At 44.0% G+C, this 19,712-nt stretch overlaps 1 protein-coding gene across 7 annotated transcripts in view; it reads left to right on the top strand.

Annotated features, from left to right (window-relative positions):
- Positions 1–16,425, top strand: part of CHD3 (chromodomain helicase DNA binding protein 3) — a 129,580-nt gene extending 113,155 nt beyond the window's left edge. For all 7 annotated transcript variants that reach the window (XM_070727501.1, XM_070727500.1, XM_070727498.1 and 4 more), the window contains 6 exons: positions 4,487–4,595; positions 5,713–5,845; positions 7,550–7,745; positions 10,019–10,182; positions 14,103–14,229; positions 15,523–16,425. In XM_070727501.1, coding sequence (XP_070583602.1) covers positions 4,487–4,595; positions 5,713–5,845; positions 7,550–7,745; positions 10,019–10,182; positions 14,103–14,229; positions 15,523–15,620 — 827 coding nt within the window. In that variant the 3' untranslated portion in view covers positions 15,621–16,425. The remainder of the gene's footprint in view (positions 1–4,486; positions 4,596–5,712; positions 5,846–7,549; positions 7,746–10,018; positions 10,183–14,102; positions 14,230–15,522) is intronic.
- Positions 16,426–19,712: the final 3,287 nt, after the last annotated feature.

The raw sequence follows: 19,712 nt of genomic DNA, 5'->3' as shown, positions 1-19,712 counted from the left end.
TCATTATTCCATTGTTATTGGTAGTAAGCGGGTGAGGTGAGATTGATGGCAATTAAATTAAATTAATTAAAATAAAATATAAAATCTTGTCATTACTCCATTTTTATTGTTGTGAGCAGGCTAGGCGAAGTGAGATTGACGGCAAATAAATTTGACAACAAAAAGAAAGTAATTTCTTTTTGTTCTCCACTTTCATTGCTGTAAGAAGCCCAGAGTATAGTCACACAGTGAGATGGATGACAAATAAATATCAACTCCCCCCCAGAGATTAGAATTGCCCCCACCCTCCTTGCCTTTCGTAAACTCCTTAAAACCCACCTCTGCCATCAGGGTTGGGGGAACTGAGACATCCCCTCCTTGCCTATGTAGTTTTGTGCATGATATGACTGTGTGTATGTATTTTATCTATTGGTTTTTTCCCCCTTTTTAGACTTTTTAATGTAAAACTGTTATTTTAGATTTTAAGTATTAGATTTGTTACCATGTAATGTTTTTACCACTGTTGTGAGCTGCCCTGAGTCTACAGAGAGGGGCGGCAAACAAATCTAAATAATAATAATAATAATAATAATAATAATAATAATAATAATAACAACAACAACAACAACAACAACAACAACAACAACAACAACAACAAAACATATAAATAAATCCCATTCTAAATTTGGACTCATAAAGGCCAACCCTGCTCAGCATGGACTCTAATCTGGGTACAGTAAAACCAATACCTAAAAAAAAAAAGAAAGCAAAATTAAAAACCCAAAACCATATAAAATTAAATACAACGTGAGAGCATCACACACCATGCCCAAAATAATTAACACCAATTTAGACCAAGAAGCTTATAACAGACTACGGAAGGATAGGTCAGACATCCAGATTACCCTTGCTTATCAACGGAGACCGAGGGGAGCAAGTGGCCAGTGTTAAGTTTCTGCGTGTTGTAATAAAAGAGGACCTGACCTGGGGCGCTAATATTGTCGTGCTGGTCCAAAGGGTCCAGCAGAGATTATACTACCTGAGGCTTCGGGGAAAAACATCAACTGAACGAAAAACTGCTGGTGGCCTTCTACTGCTGCACCATAGAGAGTATTTTAACTGGCTGCATCTGGGCATGGTTTGCCAATTGCACAGTGGCAGTTAGGACAGTGATCCAGAAGGTCAGCGTCATTGCCCAGAGGATTATTGGGAGTTGCCCACTCCTTGCTGCGGAACAGCTTTTATAGGTCCCTTAAGAAAGTTCAAAATATTCTTCAAGCTCCATCTCATCTTGGGCACCCTGTCTATCTGTTGCCTGTCTGCCTACCTATCATTCTATCTGTCTGTCTGTTTGTCTATGTCTATTCTATCTATCTATCTATCTACCTACCTATCTATCTATCTATCTATCTATCTATCTATCTATCTATCTATCTATCTATCTATCATTATCTATCTATCTATCTATCTATCTATCTATCTATCTATCTATCTATCTATCTATCTATCTGTGTCTATCTATCTCTATCTATCTATCTATTCTATCTATCTATCTAATCTATTTATTTATCTATCTAATCTATCTATCTATCTATCTATCTATCTAATCTACCTATCTTTATCTATCTATCTATCTATCTATCTAATCTATTTATCTATCTATCTATCTATCTATCTATTTATCTATTTATCTATCTATCTATCTATCTATCTAATCTATCTATCTAATCTATCTATCTATCTATCTATCTATCTATCTATCTATCTATCTATCTATCTATCTAATCTACCTATCTTATCTATCTATCTATTTATCTATCTATGAAAAATCTTGAGCCTATACTAGAATCAATAAAGTTCTTTAGCCTATTTGGCATTAGAGAACCTTTAAAAAAAAACAGGCCTGTCTCTGCAGTTCTGAGAAAAAGCGAGTATGTACATGCAACAAATATTTGTCTACCAATAAATATTTTAGATAAATATGATTATCAAAATAACAAGAATTGGGGCAAAGTGACCTCTAGAAAAGATAAACAAGACAATTAAGGGGTAATTGTCAATGATTGATGAAGTGGGAAAGTCCCCAAAGGAAAGTTTGGAAATATCCAAACAAGGGAAAAAATGCAGTGAGAGCATTGTGAAAACATTCCTGATGTGGAAATGAAAGAAGGATTAATTAGGGATGGGTGAATAAGAAATTAAGAGGCCTATAAATGATTTTATTTGTATTAAATAAATCACCCCGGAAAATAACTGACTTTTAGGGTCCCGTTATGTGCATAATTGGTCTATTTTTTATTGATTTTATTTGACAATAAAGTTTTTTCCTGCTTGTACTTTGCCTGCTCCTAAAATTTTTCTTTTTCTCTCTCTCTCTTTCTTTCTCTCTCTATCTATCTATATGCTGCCCTATATAATGTATTTGATAAAATTAATATACAGTATAGCTACATAGAAACATAGAAACATAGAAGTCTGACGGCAGAAAAAGACCCCATGGTCCATCTAGTCTGCCCTTATACTATTTTCTGTATTTTATCTTAGGATGGATATATGTTTATCCCAGGCATGTTTAAATTCAGTTACTGTGGATGTATCTACCACGTCTGCTGGAAGTTTGTTCCAAGGATCTACTACTCTTTCAGTAAAATAATATTTTCTCATGTTGCTTTTGATCTTTCCCCCAACTAACCTCAGATTGTGTCCCCTTGTTCTTGTGTTCACTTTCCTATTAAAAACACTTCCCTCCTGGACCTTATTTAACCCTTTAATATATTTAAATGTTTCGATCATGTCCCCCCTTTTCCTTCTGTCCTCCAGACTATACAGATTGAGTTCATTAAGTCTTTCCTGATACATTTTATGCTTAAGACCTTCCACCATTCTTGTAGCCCGTCTTTGGACCCGTTCAATTTTGTCAATATCTTTTTGTAGGTGAGGTCTCCAGAACTGAACACAGTATTCCAAATGTGGTCTCACCAGCATTCTATATAGCGGGATCATAATCTCCCTCTTCCTGCTTGTTATACCTCTAGCTATGCAGCCAAGCATCCTACTTGCTTTCCCTACTGCCTGACTGCACTGTTCACCCATTTTGAAACTGTCAGAAATCACTACGCCTAAATCCTTTTCTTTTGAAGTATTTGCTAACACAGAACTGCCAATACAATAGTCAGATTGAGGATTCCTTTTCCCCAAGTGCATTATTTTACATTTGGAAACATTAAACTGCAGTTTCCATTGCTTTGACCATTTATCTAGTAAAGCTAAATCATTTACCATATTGCCGACGCCTCCAGGAATATCAACCCTATTGCACATTTTAGAGTCATCGGCAAATAGGCAAACCTTCCCTACCAGACCTTCCCCTATGTCACTCACAAACATATTAAAAAGAATAGGACCCAGAACAGACCCTTGTGGCACACCGCTTGTAACCTGACTCTGCTCAGAATACTCACCATTCACAACAACCCTCTGGTGTCTATGCTTCAGCCAGCTGCAAATCCATTGAACTATCCAGGGATTAAGTCCAATCTTCACTAATTTATCTATCAGCTCTTTATGTGGAACCGTATCAAAGGCTTTGCTGAAGTCCAGGTAGGCAATATCCACGGCACCACCTTCATCCAACACCTTTGTGACATAGTCAAAGAAATCAATGAGATTAGTCTGACATGATTTGCCTTCAGTAAAGCCATGCTGATTTGGGTCCAATAATTTATTGTTTTTTAGGTGCTGATTTATCCTCTTTTTCAGTAGAGTCTCCATCATTTTAACGACAACTGATGTCAAGCTAACTGGCCTGTAGTTACCAGCTTCTTCTCTACTGCCCTTCTTGTGGATAGGCACAACACTTGCCATTCTCCAATCCTCAGGAACATCTCCTGTTAACAAGGATTGGTTAAACAAATCAGTCAGGGGGGTAGCAATGACAGATCTGAGTTCTTTAAGAACTCTGGGGTGGATGCCATCTGGACCCATTGCCTTATTTATCTACAGTCATAGACAAGAGTGAAACACAATAAAAACACATTAATATTCTTACAAACCATACATATTCCCAGTCATTCATGGCTGTATCAAAGTGACAACTTAACAGCCCTAGGCCTGCCAGAAAAGCTAGGTTTTAACAGTTTTCTGGAAGGCTGGTAGGGTGGGGATAATACAAGTCTCTGGTGGTGGTTGGTTCCAAAGCATTGGAGCTGCCACAAAGAAGGCCCTTCTTCCCAGTTTCACCAACCAGCATCGTTTGGTAGACTTGACCTGAAGAAGGCCGACTCTGTGGGCCCTTACTGGCCACTGAGAGATATGAGGCAGAAGGTGCTACCATACGTAGTCTGATCCTAGGGGAGATGCTTTGGGGGGGGGAGGTGTCAGTTGCGGCCGTATGTCGAGGATGTAGCTATAACGCAGATAAATAATCCAGTCTCGGTGGGGAAAGAGTGGGGATTATTGGAAATGTCACCTGTCCATCAACCCATGTTTTTCCCATCTCTCTGGCTAGAACTCCACACCCTTTGGCAGAACGAAGAGCGAGCTGCCATCTCCTCCAGCAAGCTGAATGAAATTTGGCACCGCCGACATGACTACTGGCTGCTGGCTGGCATCGTCCTGTATCCTTTGGCTTGGAAAACATCTCTGTGTGTGTGTCTGTTCAGGATGAAAAGGTCTCTCCAAACCTGGTCACTTGAAAACTTGTGGACTTCATCTCCCAGAATTCCCCATAGGGTCACTTTCTTCATAGATGGTGGGTATGCAGTAAATGTAATATATCTTGACTTCAGCAAAGGGAAGGGAAGAAAGGAGCTGGCTGGAGAATTCTAGGAGTTCACAGGTCCTAAATCAGGGGTCCCCAACCTTGGCTCCTGTAAGACTCATGGACTTCAGCTCCCAGAGTTCCCCAACCAGCCACATAGGGTCACTTTCTTCATAGATGGTGGTATGCAGTAAGCGTAATATATCTTGACTTTAGCAAAGTGGGGAAAAGGGCTGGTTGGGGAATTCTGGGAGTTGAAGTCCAGATACCTTCAAGTGGCCAAGGTTGGGAAACACTGCCCTAAAGGATTCAAAAATTGTCAGTTTCGTCCACCCACAAGCCCCCTGTGTGTGCTGGGGAAATAAGAATGGGAAAGTCTACTGGAAAAAATAATAATTTGGCCTTAGGAAACAGGATTTGATTGATTGATGATTTATTAATTTAGCATCTGCAGAATCATGCCAGCATCAGTACGCACAGTTCCGTTTGAATAAAAAAAATCAGCAAACACACAGTAAATGCAATCAGGTGTGTGGGCCGTACAATCTAGGAGGTAGAACGTTGCCTTCAGATAAAATCGCAATAAAAATCCGATGCCCGGAGAGTTGTGGTGGGGTGGAGGTCATAGTTTGATGCCTAAGCAAAGCTGAACCGCCAAATCCTCCCAGGGGCCTTGATGTTTTGTGGAAGGGGGCATTCTCAAACTGTGTATGTGCAAGCCCACCTGGATGGCCAAGAACCTCCATAGATGTGTATAGGTTATGGGTCGTCCACCCCTCTCCCTGGGGCATCATAATCGCACTGCGTGTTGTTGGTCAATCCTCACTTTAAGGCAGTAAGGTAAAAGAGGAGGTAAGACTTCGTCCTTGGGGGGCCCGAAAAGATGCCCGGATGAGCCTCGGACCTCTCCCTCCCCCCCTTCTCTGAGCTGCCACAACTGGACACTCCTTAACCACCCACCGCCCTTGCGGCAGACACGGCTACGCTCGCTGGCAGGACATTCAGAACGACAACCAGTTTGCCATCATCAACGAGCCTTTTAAAAGCGAAGCCAACAAGGGGAACTTCTTGGAGATGAAGAACAAGTTCCTGGCCAGAAGGTTCAAGGTGCGAATCTCTTAGGGCAGCTGAGGAGACAGCAGGGCCTCCTCCTCCTCCACTAGTTTAAGACACGATGCGGCCCTGCCCTTCCCTCCCTGGTTTCTTTGAACAGAACAGAATAGAAAATACAGGATGGGAATAGAATATAGGAATGGAATGGAATGGAATAGAATAGGTTGGAATACGAATGGAATGGAATATGAATGGATTGCAATATGAATGGAATGGATTGGAATATAGAAACAGAATAGAAAAGAAAATGTGGAATAATAATTGAATAGAATCAAATAGAATAGAAACTATGGAATGGAATAGAATAGAATAGAATATAGAAATAGAAATAATAATAATAATAATAATAATAATAATAATAATAATAATAATAATTTATTAGATTTGTATGCCGCCCCTCTCTGAAGACTCGGGGCGGCTCACAACAATAATAAAAACAATGTTACAGCGAAACAAATTTAATACTAAAAGAAGCATATAAAACCCTATCGTATTTAAAACCAAACTACACATACATACCAAACATAAAATATAAAAAGCCTAGAATAGAATAGAATAGAATAGAATGTAATTCTTTATTGGCCAAGTGTGATTGGACACACAAGGAATTTGTCTTTAGTGCAGATGCTCTCAGTGTACATAAAAGAAAAGATACATTTGTCAAGAATCATGTGGTACGACACTTAATGATTATAGGAGTCCAATAGAATAGAATATAAAAATAGAATGGAATAGAAAAGAGAAGAAACATGGAATGTGAATACTTGTAGAATAGAACAGTGATATATTATACCACAGGTGGCCTGCATAGCCATATCTGAGGGCATGTGAGGTGTTGCCCTATGCTACCTCATGTGCGTGTTGACCAGCTGACCTGGCCACTTTTTCAGCCATTTTTGCTTTCCCTGGGCTTCTGGATAGCCTGAAAGAGGCTTCAGTGAGGCCTGTGCAGGGGTCGGGGTGTGGGGAGCAGGGTTGTGTGCATGCGTGGGGGAGAGCATTGCATTATATCTCCGGGACCGCCTTCTGCCGCATGAATTCCAGCGACCAGTTAGGTCCCACAGAGTTGGTCTTCTCGGGGTGCCGTCGACTAAACAATGTTGTTTGGCAGGACCCAGGGGAAGAGCCTTCTCTGTGGCGGCCCTGACACTCTGGAACCAGCTCCCCCCGGAGATCAGAATTGCCCCCACCCTCCTCGCCTTTCGTAAGCCCCTTAAAACCCACCTCTGTCATCAGGCATGGGGGAACTGAGATACTCCTTTCCCCCGAGGCCTATAGAATTTATGCATGGTATGTTTGTGTGTATGTTTGGTTTTTAATAAGGGTTTTTTAATTATTTTAAATATTAGATTTGTTATACACTGTTTTATTATTGTTGTTAGCCGCCCCAAGTCTACGGAGAGGGGCGGCATACAAATCTAATAAATAAATAAATAAATTATGGGTGTGGGCACACATGCAGGTGCTATCACACGCACGCTTTTGGCACCCGAGCCAAAAAAAGGTTCGCCATCAATGGAATAGAATATAGCAATAGAAAAAATAGAAAAGAATCGAATAGGAGAATAGAATTGAATTAGAGAATAGAATAGGAATAGAATAACTTTATTCTCACTTTGAATGTACATTAATCAGCCTACCTTAAAACGAAACCTCAAAATGTGAAAGTCATTAAAATGCCGAATGAAACCATTGCAGCTCCTGGAACAGGCCTTGGTGATCGAAGAGCAGCTCCGCCGAGCCGCCTACCTGAACATGACGCAGGACCCCAGCCACCCGGCCATGGCCCTCAACACCCGCTTTGCCGAGGTGGAGTGCCTGGCCGAGAGCCACCAGCACTTGTCCAAGGAGTCTCTGGCCGGCAACAAGCCCGCCAACGCCGTCCTGCACAAGGGTAAGAGGCGGGCGGGGAGGCGGGCGCGGCGAGGACGGTCCACGTGACTCCCCTCTCCCCCACCCACGCCCCCCTCCCCTCCGGCCTCTGTGCGTGATCCTTCTGTACCCCCTGCCTACTCTGAACCCATTAAAGTGTGATTGTGCTGAGCAAAGCCACGTTGTGCGGTCGTCTCCTTCGTCCTCACGCTCTGTGTATCTTTGCTCTCTCTCTCTCTCTGCTTCCATCTGGTCTGCCGAGTATCCCACAAGTATCTCCAGAGGATTCTCCGTCCTCTCTCTTTGAAAGGGTCCTCAAATATCTCCCGAATTTTTTCTCCCCTACCTCGCTTGCTGAATGTCACTCTCCCCACCCTCCACCACCCCCCCCCAAAACGAGCATCTCGGGGTAGAAAAAAACCCATATTTGCTATCAAAACATTATTAGACGTCCAGAAAATATTGTTGGGTTAGAAAACCCGGTGCTTCTGGGATATCTAGCTTGCTGCCCTTTGAGTCTGCCTGGCATTCGCTCCCTGAGTATTGTGAGTTGTCCTGATTTCACCGTTGTGGCCCATCAAAATGTCACGTCTTTTATATCTATATGTACATGCATATGTTTCATCATCATTTAACAACTCCATAATCCCTTGTTGGGAGGAAATCTTGGGCAACTGAAGGGAGCTTTTACTGGCCGGGTGCCTATCCTGTCGCCAATGTGGAGTTTTGTTTGTGGCAGATATATTATCATTGTGCCCAGAGAGAGAAATATCAGCTTCTGCCTAGGATTGAACACCTGGTGGTGAGACAAGATCTCCACTTCTAGGCCACAGCAACACTCTTATCTATATGTATGTGTGTATGCAAATAATTTGATATACAGTATACAGTATATCAATTCCACCAGTTATCCCCCAAGTATCGCCTGTGCTTTAGACTTTGGGGCCTTGAATTCTCTTTGAACGAAGTTTACAGGTAATCCTTGACTTACAACGGTACACTTAGTGACCATTCGAAGCTACGACGGCACCGAGAAAAGAGTGCCGCTTTTTCACACCGTACGGCCGTTAACGGAGTTCCCCAGGGTCACGTGATCAAAATTTCAAGATGCTGGCCAGTTGACTCAATGGCTTATGATGGTTGCAGCATCCCGGGCTCATGTGATTCCAAAATTTGCGAGCTTCGTCAAAAGGGGAAGCCAGATTTGCTGAACGACCACGTCCCTAACAACTGCAGGGATTTACTTAACGACCGCTGGCGACAAAGGCGTTGAAAATGGGGCAAAGCTGTTTAAGGGGAATTTTTGGATCAATTGTGGTCATTGATCGAGGACTGCCTGTTATCTACTGCTTTCTGGCTGCTTTGGGGAAGTCCTTTCCTTGGTGGATGATGGGCTTTTTGGTTCAGCTGGCAGGGAAATCACTTAGCCATGGGTTCAAACACTGGAGGTCTTCCAGAAGAAACTGGACAGTCATTTGTCTGGAATGGGATAGGATTTCCTGCACGAGCAGGGGGTTGGACTAGAGGACCTCTTGGGTCCCTTTCCCAACCCTGTGGGTTCTACTGAATATAGAACTTGCCGAGATTACCGTATTTTCGGAGTATAAGATGCACCTTTTTCCTCCCTAAAAGAGGCTGAAAATTCAGGTACCTCTTATATCTGTAGCTTTTTTTGGAAGCTTTTTTCCCCGCCCTAACTAGCTGCTAACGATCTTCCCAGCTGTTACCTTGCAGCCTCTTTCATTGTTACTCTATGCAAAGAATGTTTTTCCAGCCCTAAGTCTTTGCAGGGTTTTTTTTTCTCATTGCTCCAACTTGCTCCAAATGTTTCTTTCCAGCCTTAACCAGGTGCTAACAATCTTACCAGCTTTTGCAAGCTCTTTCATTGTTACTCTCTCCGAATAAGGTTTTTAAGCCCTAACCAGGGGATAAAATAATTTTTCTGAAGCAGACTAGACTAAGGATGTTGGCCAGATGAATTTCTGGTAAGCAGATCCTTTTCCCTATTCTCCTCCCCAAAAACTAAACTGCGTCTTATACTCCGAAAAATACGGTAATCCGCGGAACTGCCTGCCTCCAGAGCTCCAACACTGGAAGTTTTTAAGAAGAGCTGAGACAACCGTCTTGAAATGGGATGGGGTCAGGGATGGTTGGACTAGAGGACCCCGGAGGTTCCCCTTCCAGCTTCTATTCTGCTTGAGATTGGGAAGGGGGCGTAGCCACTAGCCCGGAAAGGCCGTCTGATGGGTTTTGCTTTCTCTTCTGTCTCCTTCTCCTTTTGGGCGGCTGGGTCAGTGCTGAACCAGCTGGAGGAGCTGCTCAGCGACATGAAAGCCGACGTGACGCGCCTACCGGCGACCCTTTCCCGCATCCCTCCGATCGCTGCCCGGCTCCAGATGTCCGAGCGCAGCATCCTGAGCCGCTTAGCAAGCAAGGGGAACGAAACCCAGAGCGTTCCGGTAAATTAACCAATTTTCGCCTTCTTTTGTGTGTGTGTGTGGGGGGGGGGGGGGGGAGGCACTTATTTTATTTATTTATTTTATTTATTTATTTTGTCCAATACATAACACACATTGAAGAGAATGGATATGTAGTAATATAACTAAAGAAAAGAATAGAAGAAAAGATATAAAAGTATAGGTGAACATATTTGAAAGGAAGAAAAGATAAATGAGATGAGAGACAATTGGACAAAGGACGGAAGGCACACTGGTGCACTTATGCACGCCCCTTACTGACCTCTAAGGAACCTGGAGAGGTCAATCGTGGATAGTCTAAGGGAGAAATGTTGGCAGTTAGGGGTTGACAGTACTGAGTCAGGTAATGAGTTCCACGCTTCGACAACTCGGTTCCTGAAGTCATATTTTTTACAGTCAAGTTTGGAGCGGTTAATATTAAGTTTGAATCTCTTGCGTGCTCTTGTGTTGTTGCGGTTGAAGCTGAAGTAGTCATTGATGCTTTCTATGAGCTTGGTGGGTTTTTCTGCAGATGTTTCGTGGATCTAGCTAGGTCAGTGTTTCCCAACCTTGTCAACTTGAAGATATTTGGACTTCAACTCCCAGAATTCCCCAGCCAGCATTTGCTGGCTGGGGAATTCTGGGAGTTGAAGTCCAGATACCTTCAAGTTGCCAAGGTTGGGAAACACTGGGCTAGGTAACATCACCAGTGTTAGGAGAGAGTAGGGTTTGTGGAGAAGAGAAAAGGGAGCGTGGGGTCCTTGGTGGTCTCTGTGCTGGGTGGCTTCCTTGCAGATGTTTCATGACCCAACTAGGGAACCTCATCAAGTGCTTGTGAAGCCTGCTCTCTTGTATCAATAATGAGCCAGGCGGCAGGAGTTTTCCCAGAATTCAGCATGTTTAGAATGAAGAAGAAATGTGGCCGGATTTACCACGTGTTTTGATTAGGATCACTTTCTTTTAAAAAAATATTTATAGATTTTTTTTTTCATTTTAAAACATCACAATAATTTTTACACAGATCTACGGCTTAATCTCTTACATTTTGTCTATAATATATATTCTTTTGTGTTTACTTAATTCTCTTTTTTCGTGCTCTTTCACACTGTATCACATAACATTAATTTTGCTTTCAGTCCATTTACACCACTTATTCCAAGTTTCATAATATTCTTAATGAACTCAATCTGTATAGTCTGGAAGACAGAAGGAAAAGGGGGGACATGATCGAAACATTTAAATATGTTAAAGGGTTAAATAGGGTTCAGGAGGGAAGTGTTTTTAACAGGAAAGTGAACACAAGAACAAGGGGACACAATCTGAAGTTAGTTGGGGGAAAGATCAAAGGCAACATGAGAAAGTATTATTTTACTGAAAGAGTAGTAGATCCTTGGAACAAACTTCCAGCAGACGTGGTTGGTAAATCCACAGTAACCGAATTTAAACATGCCTGGGATAAACATATATCCATTGTAAGATAAAATACAGGAAATAGTAAAAGGGCAGACTAGATGGACCATGGGGTCTTTTTCTGCCGTCAGTCTTCTATGTTTCTATGTTTCTGAGTTGATTAGTCCTTTGATCTCCCTTGTCAGCCTATCCATTTCTGCACATCTATAAATTTTATCTATCATTTATTTATTTATTTATTGGATTTGTATGCTGCCCCTCTCCGGAGACTCGGGGCGGCTAACAGCAATAATAAAACAGCATATAATAATAATCCAATACTAAACTGAGCTTTTAAACTGAGAAAACATAGACAATCTAAAGTGATAAAGAAATTAGAAGACAGTAAGGGAACAATAAGATATAGAACAGATGAAAACAAGGAGATAGTACAGGAATTTTATAAAAATGTATACCAAAAAGAAGAAATAAAAGAACAGAAGGTTTTCGAATTTTTATATTCTATAGACTTACCAATGTTAACAGAAGAACTACAACAGAAGCTTAATGCACCATTTACTATAGTAGAATTACAGCAAATACTCAAAAATCCAATAAAACTTGAAACATAGATCGTGGTCAGAAGCTTTAATAACATTAATACATAAACCAGGAACAGAGAAGGAAAAAAAAATCAAAATTATAGACCAATATCTTTATTAAATGCAGATTATAAAATTTTTATAATTATAAAATCTATCATTACGTTTTCTGGCAGTACAGTATTGCATTATTTTTCCAATATTGTGAGTAACATATCCTTGCAGCCGTTATTATGTGAATTATTAAGTATTGAATTTTTAAAGGATATTGTTTCTTCCAGACTCCCAAAAATATGCTTTCAGGGGTAAATTCTATTTCCTAGCCTATTATCTCTTTGTAGGCATCTATGTATCATTTTCCAGAAACCCTTCACTTCGGGAGGGTCCCTTTCTTCATAGATGATAAGAATGCAGTAAACGTCATATATCTTGACCACTGGGTTGCTTTTCCTGACCAGGTCACATCAGCAGCGTTCGAAGGGCTTTGCACTTTCTAGCAGCTGAGGATGTTCCCTAAGTTGCGTCATAAAACATCTTGCAAGAAAAACAACCAAGCTCAGAGATGAACCAAGGACCCCGACAGTCCTCCCCCCTTTTCACAAGCCCCACTCCTGCCTAGCACTGAGGATGTTCCCTAGTTGGGTCACAAAAGGTCTTGCAAGGAAACCACCCGGCTCAGACACCAACAAGGACCACACACATATACATGGTGTAGGCATTTCCTGCCTAAGCAGGGGGCTGGACTAGAAGACCTGCAGGGTCCCTTCCAACTCTGTTATTCTGTATTTATGTTGCTCGATTGGGACCTTGAAATGTACAGTATTGGGTTATAAGGCTGCAAAATTTTTATTTCCCCTGCTTTGGCTTGGGCCGTAGGGTGGGAACCGCCAGTAAGCACCGAAAATGAAAAATGGAGAACTATCAATAAAGATAAAATTGGAAAGGCTTTTTTTCTGGAGGGAAAGACTGGACTCAGCTTAGATTTTATATCTGTGCAGCTGTTTTCCTTCCTTTGCAGCTGGATGACTGGGGAGGATGGTTTGTTTGTTTATTTATATATTTATTTATTTATTAGATTTGTATGCCGCCCCTCTCCGTAGACTCGGGGCGGCTCACAGCATACAATAAGACAATTCATAACAAATCTAATAAATTTAAAAAACATTTAAAAACCCCATTATTAAACCAGTCATACACACAATCACATCATACATAAATTATATAGGCCCGGGGGGGGGGGGAATGCCTCAATTCCCCCATGCCTGACGGCAGAGGTGACTTTTAAGGAGTTTACGGAAGGCAAGGAGGGTGGGGGCAGTTCTAATCTCCGGGGGGAACTGGTTCCAGAGGGCCGGGGCTGCCACAGAGAAGGCTCTTCCCGTGGGTCCCGCCAAACGACATTGTTTAGTCGACGGGACCCGGAGAAGGCCAACTCTGTGGGACCTAACTTGTTGCTGGGATTTATGCGGCAGAAGGCGGCCCCGGAGATATTCTGGTCTGATGCCATGAAGGGCTTTATAGGTCATAACCAACACTTTGAATTGTGACCGGAAACTGATCGGCAACCAATGCAGACTGCGGAGTGTTGGTGTGACATGGGCATATCTTGGAAAGCCCATGTTTGCTCTCGCAGCTGCATTCTGCACGATCTGAAGTTTCAGAACACTTTTCAAAGGTAGCCCCATGTAGAGAGCGTTACAGTAGTTGGGGCAATCCCCTCCTAAAGGTTTTGAATCCAGGTCCCTTTCCATTGGCTTTTCATCCACAGGGCAATTTGAACAGAAAATTCCTTTCATTTATTTTATTTTGCTACTTTTATTATATGTGAAATGTGTTTGCTGCCTGTCAACACAGCGACTGGGTAGCTAATGAGTTTCCTTCCTTCCTTCCTCCCCTTCCCTTTCCCCCCCTCCCCCTTTTTTCCTTTCCCAGGCCTTCCCTCCAGGACCTTACGCCACCCCACCTAGTTTTGGGGTCTCCTTCGGTGCCACCCCCGGCGGAGGCTTGCCCACCTTGGGGGCCAACTACAGCCAAATGCCAACTGGCTCCTTCATAACAGGTCAGTTTTGGAGAGGGTGAGGTGAAGGGGCAGGGGGCTTGGGAGTCAGGACTGCGTGGCACAAAAAAACCAAGAGTTACCAAAATACCCACATCCTGTGTGGGAAGGGAATCCTCGACTTACAACCCCCCGTCCCCGGAGTCCCAACATTCCCATTTCCATCATAACTGTGGCTAAGCATCCAAATTTTGATCACGTAACCCAGGGGATGGCTACCAACGCTCGAGTGAGAAACATGGCTTCAAGTCCCCTTTTTTACAGCACCATTGTAACTTTGAACAGTCACTGAGTGAAAGGTTGTAAGTCAAGGACTACCCCATACTCAAACCCAAAACATGCATACAAATTAGGCGAAACCACATTCACCACGAGTGACTGTAAAAGGGATCTTGGAGTCTTAGTGGATAACCAGCTAACCATGGGCCAGCAATGTGCAGCAGCGGCTAAAAAAGCCAACACAATCCTAAGCTGCATGAACAGGGGGATACACTCCAAGACCAGAGAGGTAATAATACCACTCTATAAGGCCCTGGTCAGACCACACCTGGAGTATTGCATCCAGTTCTGGTCACCACACTTCAAAAAAGATATGGAGACTCTAGAGAGGGTACAGAAAAGAGCAACTAAAATGATAAGGGGACTAGAGACCAGGTCATACGAGGAAAGGCATGGATAGTCTAGTAAAAAGAAGGAGTAGAGGGGACATGATAGCAGTCTATAGGTACTTGAGGGGTTGCCACGGAGAGGAGGGGGACACACTGTTTTCCAGGGCACCAGAGGGCCGGACAAGGAACAACGGTTGGAAACTGACCAAGGAAAGATTTAACCTGGAGATAAGAATTTCCTGACTGTGAGAGCGATCAACCAGTGGAACGGCCTGCCAGCGGAGGTTGTGGACTCCCCAACTTTGGCTGGGGTGCTGTAGGATTTCCTGCTCAGGCAGGGGGTTGAACTTGATGACCTGTAAGGTCCCTTTCAACTCTAATAATAAATAAACAAACCAGGATATAAAATCTGGTGGGTAAGCAGGATGTGGGCTTTAGCGGGCCGTATCCATCCTTGGGCTGCAGTTTGAGGACCCCTAAGATAGAACGTCTATCTTTTCTTCCCCCCCCCCCTCTATTTCTTCCTTTCTCATCTTCTCTCCTTCTCCCTCTCTTCCTTTCTCCATTTCTCTCTCCCCTTCTCTCTTCCTCTTCTCTTCCTTTCTTCCCCTTCTCTTCCTCTCTCCCTGTTCTCTCTTCCTCCCTCTTTCTCTTCCTGTCTAACCCACCACCCCAAATGTCGTTGCAGCCAACGGGCCCCCTGTGATCGTGAAGAAGGAGAAGGAAGGTGAAGGCTTGGAGAAGAAAGAAGCCAAGAGCGGGGAGGTGATTTGCATAGATGACTGAGGTGGGGGGTGGATGGGCTACTTGCCCGCCACCGAGCCCCACTTTGCACCAGCCCCGCTTCTGCCCCGAGGCCCTCTCCTCCTTTATGATTTCCGGATTATGTGACGGCTTTGGGGCCTGCCAGTGATTCCTGCCCTGGATTCCAATTCCTCCTCCCAAACCCCTCCCCTTTCTGTTGGGGGGAGCAGCAGGCCCCGGCCACATCTGGAAAGCCATCCCCGGTGGACTTAAGACTGACCAAGAAGGTACTCAGGACCGAGCTGGTTTGTATCCCCGGCTCACGGTTCCAGGATGGGGCCAACTTAAAAAAAGAGCTAGGATCCAGGCCGCGTGAGGCTTGGACAGGAGGGGGGTCTACTGCCCCCTCTCCCTGGCATTGGAAATGTTGAGAAACACTGCAAAAAGGGACTCTTTATAAATATGAATATATATATAATGTATACACACTCATGTTGTATGTTTAATCCCCTTTTCCTGTTTTGGGCCTGGCTTCCTGCGGGAGGGGGGGGGGGGAGGAGAATGCAGAGACCCTCCTCCCCAACCACGGTTGGTTTGGAGAGCCCCCACCCCTCGAGCCAGAACTTTGGGGGGAGCCTGCCCAGATATGCCCCCCGCTTTGGGAGGGCAGGCCTGTTTCCTCCCCTTTGCCCGCCCCTCCCCCTGTGAAAGCAAGCCGGGTTTTTTTGGGGGGGTGGGGGGAATTGGGGAGGGGGAGGCCAAGCTGCACTCCTGGACGGGTTGCTGAATTTTGAGTCACTTGTTTAAATCCTTGCAGAATAAAGGCACTGTTTCCTTGGCTACATAACCCCTGTTGCACCTGCCTCTTCTGTCTAGGGCGAACCACACGCACCACATTTTTGGGTCTTTGTTTATTCATTTGTCCAATACACAAATACATAGGAAGAAAAATAGACATGTAGTAATATATATAAGGGTAAAGTGAACTTAAGAGGAGAGGATATCTGAAAGGAAGAAAAGATATATGATAAGTGAAAGGCAATTGGACAGGGGACGAAAGGCACACCAGTGGTACACCCCTTCTGTCCCCATCTTTTACCCCAAAATTGGGGTTTCGCCCAATTTGTTTCATCCCAAAATTGGGAGGGATGCAAATAGAGGGGCAGTTGATTTGGGGTGGGGGAACAAACAAGCTTTGTTCAGGTCTGGGTCCCTGGGAGCATTTCTCAAACATTAAGACGAATGGACTTCCGCGTTCCCACTGAGTCATGTGACCATAGGATACTGCAAAGGTACTTATTGGAAGGACCCCTTCTTCCCAGCGAGACCCACCAGAATAGCAAGGACCCCCCCCCCCCCCTCTGATCCTCAAACGCGGAGAGAAGGCGAGAGCAGCGCATCCTGCCCCTCGCAAGGCACACCTGGGGACAGAGGGGTTTGAGGAGACGCTGTGGGGAGGAGCACCTGTCGGGAACTAACACTGAACCCCAAAGTGTTGAGTGTGACGTTTGAACTTTCCAAGAGTATTTGCATTTTTTCTGGCTACTTAAACTCCTTGATGTGCCCTGCTGGATTCTTGCTGTGCAGCTGTGGTGTACGCAGCCCTGGGCTGGGCCATTTGCAGCCAGAGGCTGTTTGAGGGGTGTGTGTGTGTGAGTGTGATCACTTTGCTCTGGGACATGACAAAAATGTGGGAGCATTTGGGGAAATTTGGAGCAATAAAGGGGCGGTTTGAACTGGCAGCTGCTTGCATCTGTGCCCAAATTCCATCTACAAGAGGGAAGGATGATGGTAGGGGTCCCCGCTCTCCGTAGACTCGGGGCGGCTCACAGCAATAATAAACAATATATAACAAATCTAATAATTTAAGAGAAACACTAAAGAACCCATTATTAAGAGCAAACATACACACAAACATACCATACATAAACTGTATAGGCCCGGGGGAGATGTTTCAATTCCCCCATGCCTGACGACAGAGGTGGGTTTTAAGGAGTTTACGAAAGGCGAGGAGGGTGGGGGCAATTCTAATCTCAGGGGTGAGCTGGTTCCAGAGGGTTGGGGCTGCCACAGAGAAGGCTCTTCCCCTGGGTCCCGCCAAACGGCATTGTTTAGTTGACGGGACCCGGAGAATGCCAACTCTGTGGGACCTAATCGGTCGCTGGGATTCGTGCGGCAGAAGGCGGTCCCGGAGATATTCTGGCCCGATGCCATGAAGGGCTTGGTGGGATGCGGAAGTTTCAACTCCTACACTCAAATCATCGCTACAGAGCACTGCGCTGCACACCTAGACAACTAGACACAAGAACAGTTTTTTCCCAAACGCCATGACTCTACTAAACAAATAATTCCCGCAACACTGTCAGACTTTCTACTAAATCTGCACTTCTATTCTACTAGTTTTTCTCATCATTCCTATCAACCATTTCCTCCCACGTAGGACTGTATGAGTGTCACTTGTTGCTTGTATCCTAAGATTTTTATTAATATTATTTCTTCATTGCTTACTTGGCCCCTATGACGATCATTAAGTGCCGCACCTCATGACTCTTGACAAATGGATCTTTTTCTTTTATGTACACTGAGAGCATCTGCCCCAAGACAAATTCCTTGCGTGTCCAATCACACTTGGCCAATAAAGGATTCTATGGGGGTTCTGCCTTCCTGTGGAAGATCCTCCCTGCAAGGCCTGGAGACTCCAAAGTGGGATGAAGCCAAGATTACTTTTAAATGTTTTTCTTAATATTGGCTTCCCAATTCTTGTAAGCCACCTAGAGTCACTGAGAGCAAGTTAGGCGGTAACATCAATTTCCTTTACCCAAAATGTGTTCACATGAGAGCCACAGCCATGGGAACTTTAAAACCTAGGTCGCCAAGTACATTTTTTGGGTGGGTGGGGAGTCTTTTGTAACTTTGAACAACCAGCAACTGGTCATAAGTCAAGGGCTGCCTGCGTGTAGCATATTATGTGCCAGCTTATTGTGACAACTTTAAAAAAATAAAACGGGGAAAACTAGTTGAACGTGGTTAAGTGTCCTATGGCCACAACCCAGGTTAATTGCTGTAAAAGTTTTTCCATCTTAATGACACGTAAAACTAATTGCAAGCCTAGGAAGGAAGTTTGAGACCGATGCAGCACTTACTTTTTAAAATAGGAATTGGCACTAAAGGGTCCAAAGACGGGCTACAAGAAGGGTGGAAGGTCTTAAGCATAAAACGTATCAGGAAAGACTTAATGAACTCAATCTGTAGTCTGGAGGACAGAAAGAAAAGGGGGGACATGATCGAAACATTTAAATATGTTCAAGGGTTAAATAAGGTCCAGGAGGGAAGTGTTTTTAATAGGAAAGTGAACACAAGAACAAGGGGACACAATCTGAAGTTAGTTGGGGGAAAGATCCAAAGCAACATGAGAAAATATTATTTGACTGAAAGAGTAGTAGATCTTTGGAACAAACTTCCAGCAGACATGGTGGGTCAATCCACAGTAACTGAATTTAAACATGCCTGGGATAAACATATATCCATTGTAAGATAAAAATACAGGAAATACTATAAGGGCAGACTAGATGGACCATGTGGTCTTTTTCTGCCGTCAGTCTTCTATGTTTCTAAAGACTCCAAATTTGGGGACTGACTGCCCAATGAGCCCCCACCCCCAAAGGCATTTTTACAATCGTCTGTTTTGGGAAACGAGGCTCTTTTGGCTTCCAAAAGCTTTTGAGTCACACACATCTTGCCGTGCTCAGTCGGGGTTGGCAAAAAAAAGTGGGCCACGGCAAAGCCCCAGGGCCTGGGTGTCGCCTCACGTTGACTGACTCTGTGGCCTCCCACGCAGTCCATCCAAAACAGCAACACCTCTGTCGCAGGTCACGCGAGGTTGGGGGAAGATTATCGGTCCCAAGCGGTGAACAAACAGGATACGGTCGGAGGAAGTTTGCAGCAACCTTTTCCAGGGAGAAACGGGGATCGAATGCCTGCCGGGCTCTGCGCCTGAATCAAACTCGAAGGCTACATTCCACAATTCTTAGTAGTTTCTCTCTTCACCCGTTGGCTAAAGCTAAAGAGACCCATCGTGGCATGTAGCCCGGGGAATTTTATCAATGCCAACTATGGAAACCACAACGCTGGCTG

This window comes from Erythrolamprus reginae, chromosome Z, assembly GCF_031021105.1.
Source record: "Erythrolamprus reginae isolate rEryReg1 chromosome Z, rEryReg1.hap1, whole genome shotgun sequence".
Classification (NCBI taxonomy): Eukaryota; Metazoa; Chordata; class Lepidosauria; order Squamata; family Dipsadidae; genus Erythrolamprus; species Erythrolamprus reginae.
This window is presented reverse-complemented; position numbering and strand designations above follow the sequence as displayed.